We start from the raw sequence: 7,602 nt of genomic DNA, 5'->3' as shown, positions 1-7,602 counted from the left end.
GATGTCAATTAAACAGACACATTTTACAGTCAGCACAATTTATTCTCACACAAGCTGAAGGCACATTAGAAATAGTCACACGTGTGCACTCTGATGTCTCTCACACAAACAAAATAAAATCCTATCTTTATTTCTGATGCCATTTACAGTCCCAACATGGATTAGCCGTCACCACATTTACAAAAGCACACACACATTTCACATCTGATTTGACTACCACATTGTGAATAACCTTAAGGGATCATTTTAAGAAGCTGTAAGTTTCAACTACATGAATAACCACAGGCACAGTTGTTTTATAACATGAAGACTGTTATACTCCTATATTCCCACATGATGATGTTAATGAAAACAGCATTGAATATAAGCCGTACATACCCTGACCCGGGTACTTTTATACTCTAAAACTGTCGCAAGTCACTCTAGTTCTCTGTCTGGTATATATAATGTGAAAAGTTAACATCTGACAAAATGTTAAAAGTGGACATTCACATGTCACCCGCTATATCTTATTTTACCTGACATATATTGTACTTTAGCGCTGCAAGATCTGTTTTTTAGATTTTTGACAATATCTTGAGGTAGGAAAGCAGAAAAACGGTGGAACATAAAAGATTGTGAATCATGTTTAAGGCATGTAGTGATCGATGATCAGCATTTAAGAGACTCCAACATATGTTGAGCTTTAACATCATTAACTGCACATAGCTAAAGCTAATAAGTTAACATCATATTGGAGTAACCTTGCTCTTTGGTGACGCTCCCTTACGATGAAAGAACACCGTTTTGTTTCTGTACTGTCTGAGTGGATATGCACAGCATGTAGTGTGGTATTCATTACAGGTGAATTCAGCCTGAATCAGAGCAACAGATCTAATACAATTATTTTTCAATGTTATCATGAAGTTGTGTTACAGCAGGGAGAAATTAAATGCAACTTATGGCAACAACAATGTAAACAATAATTAACAAAAAAGTATATTAATATACTGTAGGCACTTAAAATAATCATTAAACCTGGATTACTACCAACTGTCAAAGTGCATGTATTATATGTACCTCTAACTGGGTATAAAACACATGTTTTCTTGTTAAGATGAAAAGCTTTGGTTATTTTGCGGTTTTACTGAGTTTGTTACCCCCTCAGCACTCAGTATATGACCACATGTAAGGAATATGAAATAAGAACATTTACAACGAAAAACGTGAGAAATATTTGCTGATAAATTGCACTTTGGAAAAATAACATTATTAAAACTAGGAAGAATATTTCTATGACACTAACAAAATGCTTTATAAAAAAACATTAGAGTAAAGTCTGTCTCCCCAAAGAGTTAGTTGTCCATTAAAAGTAATTATTAAAATTGGTCCTTGGGGTAAAAAAATCCTATGAATCTAATGTTCAAGTAATTGATGTCTTCTCACATAAATTGGGGTAATTGTTCTCTTAACAAATGAAATACATTCCAGTGACTTGTAGGTCTGCTGTAGGCAGATATTTTGGACCCTGTGTAAATGTTCCCAGTTGTTGCACACCGTGATTTGTCATGAGGGTCAGACTCCGCCGATCACTAGGTTTCATCCACATCATTAATCTGTCTTCCAAACCTTGTTGAGAACTTTAACCACCTCTTCATAGATTATGAACACTATGGCCACGTCCAAACACACGCGGCCTAATCTGGGCACTGTGCCTTTGAAGAATCTTAAGAGAAAAAAAGAAGACATTAAAAATATAAAAATAAATATTATAAATAATTTAACCTGGTGCTTTGTGTTAGTTTGACTCACGCGGCTGGTCCCTCGTGTTTCATGATCTTGATGGCACAGTCAAGGGTGCTTTTATATTTGTGAGCTTCTAATCCCTGTAGATATCATTATATCACTATCATTAATCACACTATCACTCATCTAATGACATTGTCAAGAGTTCTGTATTTTATTACACACCTGCATTCTAGTTTTGATCACATCCAGTGGCGTATTTCCAAACACACTGGCAGCACCCGCAAAGGCTCCGAACGCTCCCGTTACGAGAGGGTTCATGGTCTTATTCGGATTATCACCTAGTGAACACAATGAAATGTTTCAGTCACAGTTTAGCTCTAATACTTAGATTTATTTGTTATTAGCGTGTAAAGTAGCGCAGTACTGTAGCTCAATGCTTGAAATGACAATGATTGTGGACCAGTTTCTCACCTTTGTACCAGTTTCTCAGGGCAGTCATTACATAGAATCTAATGGCCTGGTTGGAGCCTTGCTTCAGTATAGTAGCTGTCAAACCTTGATAAGTTCCCCTGAGTCCTAAAAACAATGAAAATAAAACGAGTGACATTTAGAAAAGATAACTAGGATTTCTCCTAATTTGATATAAAGAATACCCCAACAAGATCTTAAGAACGTGGATGCCCTTATTAAACAGAAATATATGGAAATATACTGTAAAATATCATATATATTAGACGCAAGTTCTTATATTATTCCATGTATGAAAAGTGGCCATTTCTAATGTAATAATCAATATTTCATCATTTTCATGTTTTCACAATATATTATTCTATCTATTTTGAAAATATATATTAAATTATTTTTTAAATATATTTTCTTTTTATTGAGGTGTTTCCATTCAACCACAATAATGGGTTTTAGTAAAATGACAATAGAAATGTTAAATTTCCAATCTTGTTGTGCATGTGTTTCTGCAGCAGGTGGTGCTGCATTATAACGTTCACCTTGTGTTCTGACAATTTCTCTCACGCCGTGGAAAAAGCCTCTGTATTTTGGGTTTGCAGATGTCTGATCGTGGATAAATTTCACCTGAAATTGGAAGAAAAACAGACTCATAAATCAATATTTTCATGTCAATGTTGATTCAACCAGAAATGTTATATACTGTATATTAGTTACATTTAAACGTATGTTTCATGCTTTGACAGCCACGAAAGCTGTACAAATGCTTAGTGTTCAGACATCACCATCAGGTGGTAAATATCCTCTTACACACCTTTACAGTCTCCATAGGACACACGACGACTATAGCCTCAGCAACACCTGCCCCCAGACCGCAGATCATCCCCCGTGTGCTGTCCAACTTCCCAGATTCATCCCTCATCTTGTTACTGAGGAACTCAAACATTCCAAACCTGCAGGACAGAATTATATTGGTTTACAGATAAAACAACCTGTACTTATAGTTAGAAATGAGGGGTATATTTATGAGAACTGTATGCTCATGGGATTTATGATCCAGTCTGACTCATTGGCTGGCGGCTTTTTCAGTCATTCTTAAGCACAACTGTAATATTCTTTCCTCTGAATATGCTTTTTCCACAAACATCAAGTGAACTTTACATGTCAATGTGTCTTTCTATCTATGCGCATCAGACTATGGTGTTTTGTCCCAGGGGGTCAGAAAACGCTTACCTCACCGCAGCTTTGGGAATGGATCCATAAAGCAGAGAACTCAGACCCCTGTACAGCCCTTTCACCCCATGACCCCGTACCGTCTGCTGCACACAGTCAACTATACGAGAAGCACAGAGAAGCGTAACATGACAGCATTACAAAAACCATCACTAGTGCTGTCATTTAAACTATGAAAGAGGATACAAATCTGAGCCTGTGAGACATTCATAACATGAATCATTAGGAACAGTGGCGGCGAGGTATGAGTTATTAAACCGTTCATTTAGGTAATGTTCTTGCTCTGATCTCCTGCAGTCGGGTAAATCATTCATCAGTTCAGAAGGGAACGTGCCCGGCGCGAACCCTCAGAACGTCTCAACGTGATACTGCGGATCACAGGTGTACTATTGGCCAACACCATGGATGAACAACCAGTGCAGATAAGCGCGTTGTGAAAAAGGGGCCACCATCCAAGGTCCATCAGCTGACGTGTTTTGATCTCAACGAAGCGCATCGGATTCTGAACCTTGAACTTCAAACCCGAGCGAACTTTAGATACGCTGATCATTCGAGTGTCTTAGCCCACAGTGTTTAAATGAGAGTTTTTGGAACGTAGCAGATTCAATGATAACGACAATCATTGTTGATAATAAGAGGCAGTGATGAGTATCAACGTGTGAGCAAACACTCACCGATTCCTTTGTGTCGAGGTGGATTGGCCTTTTCATCTAACTGGAGCTGAGTTTTCACATATTCTGTTGGGAATGTAATGCAGATTTCAATGCCTCCAGCAATGCCACCTGCAAAAACACAGATGATTTGTTAAAATCAAAAGAAATGGTCCAGGAAAGATGTTTTTTGTCTTTTAAATTAAAAACAATAGCATGATCATTCTTTCATGTCATATTTTATTCAATTATACATAAACTAGATTTAATTGACTTTGACATGTTCCATAACAAGCACCACGAAAGATTACATTTCAGTCATAAATACAATAGAATTATGTAGAGTTTACACAATTATAATCATCTCTCTGAATAGTATAATTATTTGTGGATCACAATTATCTGTCGCCTCCTTAAATGTCCTGGTTTAGCACATCTGCAGATGAACAGCCAGCAGTAATGGGTGGGAGTGTCCGACTGCTATTGGTTGGACGAGAACTTTCCACTGGATCCGCCCCCCTCTCTCTCTCTCTCTCTCTCTCTTACAAACAGGTTTGACTTAACCAAACGCTCCTGATCTTTAATTACAGCTCAACTTTGTCGACACGTCTCTTTTACTGCGCCATGAATGTAAACAAGCACAAAGCTAAATGCAACTCAAAAAATACACAGATGTTCAAAAGTTCTAAAAAACTTTCTAAAATGGAAAGACAGTGAATGACTGACAGCCTCAGTCACCCCTCCCTCCTTTTGCATGCTTTTCTACCTGCTTTTTTGACTGTTAGGGCCTCACAATCTGCCCTTTGTGTTCCTCAAAAGAATGAAAGTCATTTGTGTTGAGGGTGAAAAAAGGACTCTATTTTTATGTTTCGTTAAAATTTCAACTAAGATAAGATAAAACTATGAATGCAATAGCATTAAATGGAATGAGTACAAACACATTTCATTTTGATGTCCTGTAAGGATCTATATGCACATAGCACAGAACCTGTTTGTCTGGCTGGTTTTACCAACACACCTAAACTGCTTTGAGCAGAAAGTGGAGGGGTGCATTTGCTGACAACATCATTCACCATTATGACATCATGAAACCCACGGGCACATTCTTCCTAAAGAGCGGCCCGGGTCCACCGGTTCCCCTTCATATCACTTGAAACCACCTGATGTATCAGTATTAGGAAAATGTCAGGTCGGATATCAGTGCTCTTACTTCACAGCAAACACGAATGAAGCATCTTATCCTGTTTTACATCCTAAAGTTAAACAAACAGGCCCTATATGATGCAATCAATGACCTTGTGTGTGTACGCCGTGCGTATGTGTGACTTTGGTACGCTCTTTTTTTAGTTGAGCTGCTAGTTCATTCACTGAGGCGGAGTGTGACTACACACATTTATTTTGTCATAAAATCCCTTTATCCCTTCTGAACACAACCTCCTAAATGTGATCTAACATGAATGACGTCTAACACAGGCTACAGCCACAGACCCACAATGCACCGCACATGAACTTAATTCTTTTTTATTGTGTTAATCTATACATGCCAAACTTCAGATGCTAAAGTGTAGATCATCTATAGATCCATGCATTTAGACTGTACGGTATTTCATCCATACATCACACCACCAAGCAGTTATTGAGACCATCACGAGAATCATGCAGCACATAACTAGATATGAATGAAACCATTATGAGATTCTCATTAAACTCTCAGTGCTGTGACTCAAACACGTGCCCTGGGAAGACATTCATTCCACAAATGCAAGACAGATGCCCTAAAATAAATAGTTTAGTATCGCTAGACCAAAAAATCCTGAAGGAACGTAATAATAGTGCTTATGGAAATTAAAATTTAGATTGTTTTTGGCCTCCTGATTGACAAATATTTTACCCGAATCTTAGCCCACTAAAAGTAAACAAGTTAAACTATGGCAAAGATGTGGTTACTATGGTTTTACCTTTCTGAAAGTTAACAATGGGTTTATTATAGTAAAGGTGTAGTAACCATGCTTTTTTAGGAGATTGATTATCATTTGTATAACCACCACAGTACATTTGAGTTTACCGTGGATTTACGAAAACAACAATGTTTTTTTATTTGTTTGTTAGTAGTCAAAACATTCAATTGCATTCCTTCTGAATTTAAATCAAAATACATTTAAGGGAAATTGATTAATAACATGTTCAAGATGTAAACTCGTGTTTGACACATTCCACTTGAGTGACAGGCAGGTCATGACCTTACAATCAAAAGTGATACTTTTGTATCATAAGTTGTTCATTCTGTTGTGCATAAAACACACGAGCATTAACACACACACACACACACACACACACACACACACACACACACACACACACACACACACAGAATACTCGCCTGTGCCGTGATGATGCTGATTTACTGCCCTGTGGGGGATCAATGGGGTAAATAACTGTAAACAGTGTGCATGACCGTGCAAAAACTGTACGGCACATCTCTCTCGCCGCCTGCGATCTGGAGTCAGTCACTGTTACCGCACGAAACTTTGACTCTTACGTGAATTCTAAGCACAAAAAGACACTTACCGGCTAAAATAGCTTTTCCGGGGTGGGTGAGTTTGGAGCTTCCCGCGGGAGCAGCGGCAGATAAACAGCGGGGTCTGTGGAAAGGACTCACAAAATTGGGGTTCACTGACATTTTCCTGGTTTTAATCAAATCCACAGAGAAACAGACGCGAGTCCTCCACGGCAGAAACGCTGCAAACGGGGCTCATATGGGACGTGACGGGCTTTCTGAGGGGATTTGTGATCTTTTGACAGCCCGAAGTTTCTCTTCTCTCTGTCAGGGCTGAGGGTCATTTTTTAAGGAGGGGCGAGTCTCTCTTGTAGCGCCATATTTCTGACAAACACAACAGCGCTGTTAAGGTGGAACGAGATCGCGGGCTCTTACGAGTTTCGATCTGCAAGTTTAAAATACATGATTGATTATTATTTGACATCATTTTACTATTATTGAATTGAATTGAATAAAAATAAAATTAATAACAAACGATGATACGTAGTATTTATAATTTACCTAGATACAATAAAATCACATATATTTACCATTGATTTACTTATTTAATTATATTAGTATCAAATAACGATGTGTATTATTTTTATTTACACGATTTCTTCAAAAAATACAAAGAAAGCAAGCATATTATTTTAGTAATTAAAATTAAGATTAAGATGTATTGTTTCATTTCATTTTTTGAGAGCTACAAATAAAACATTGTTTTGGTTGAAGACGAGGACGTCTGCCGGGGTAAAGATGACGAGAATGACAAGAGGCCTAAACCTAAACCGAGAATATTTTGATTTGCTAGACATTATACCGTCTACTCAAATAAATGTACAAAATGTTGAAGATAATGTACAGACGTTCAAATAGCTACAGGAGAAAAAAGATTTAATTGGAACCATTAAATAATATATAACATAATTCAATAAGTGAACCTGTACGTTTGGTTGGAAAATACTGTTTGAATGTAAGTTTGATTAAACG

The 7,602-nt window shown here is 37.5% G+C and overlaps 1 protein-coding gene across 1 annotated transcript; it reads right to left on the bottom strand.

Moving 5' to 3' along the window:
• Positions 1-24: 24 nt before the first annotated feature.
• Positions 25-7,015, bottom strand: slc25a1b (slc25a1 solute carrier family 25 member 1b). Its single transcript, XM_079448474.1, has 9 exons — positions 6,642-7,015; positions 4,098-4,205; positions 3,424-3,523; positions 3,005-3,143; positions 2,733-2,817; positions 2,200-2,304; positions 1,951-2,066; positions 1,792-1,865; positions 25-1,705 (listed from the first exon to the last, which is right to left on the bottom strand). Exons 1-9 carry the CDS (start codon positions 6,751-6,753, stop codon positions 1,591-1,593), a joined length of 954 nt encoding a protein of 317 aa, XP_079304600.1. The 5' UTR covers positions 6,754-7,015; the 3' UTR covers positions 25-1,590.
• Between the last annotated feature and the right edge of the window lie 587 nt (positions 7,016-7,602).

The sequence above is a fragment of the Barbatula barbatula genome (assembly GCF_947034865.1).
Source record: "Barbatula barbatula genome assembly, chromosome: 24".
NCBI lineage: Eukaryota > Metazoa > Chordata > Actinopteri > Cypriniformes > Nemacheilidae > Barbatula > Barbatula barbatula.
This window is presented reverse-complemented; position numbering and strand designations above follow the sequence as displayed.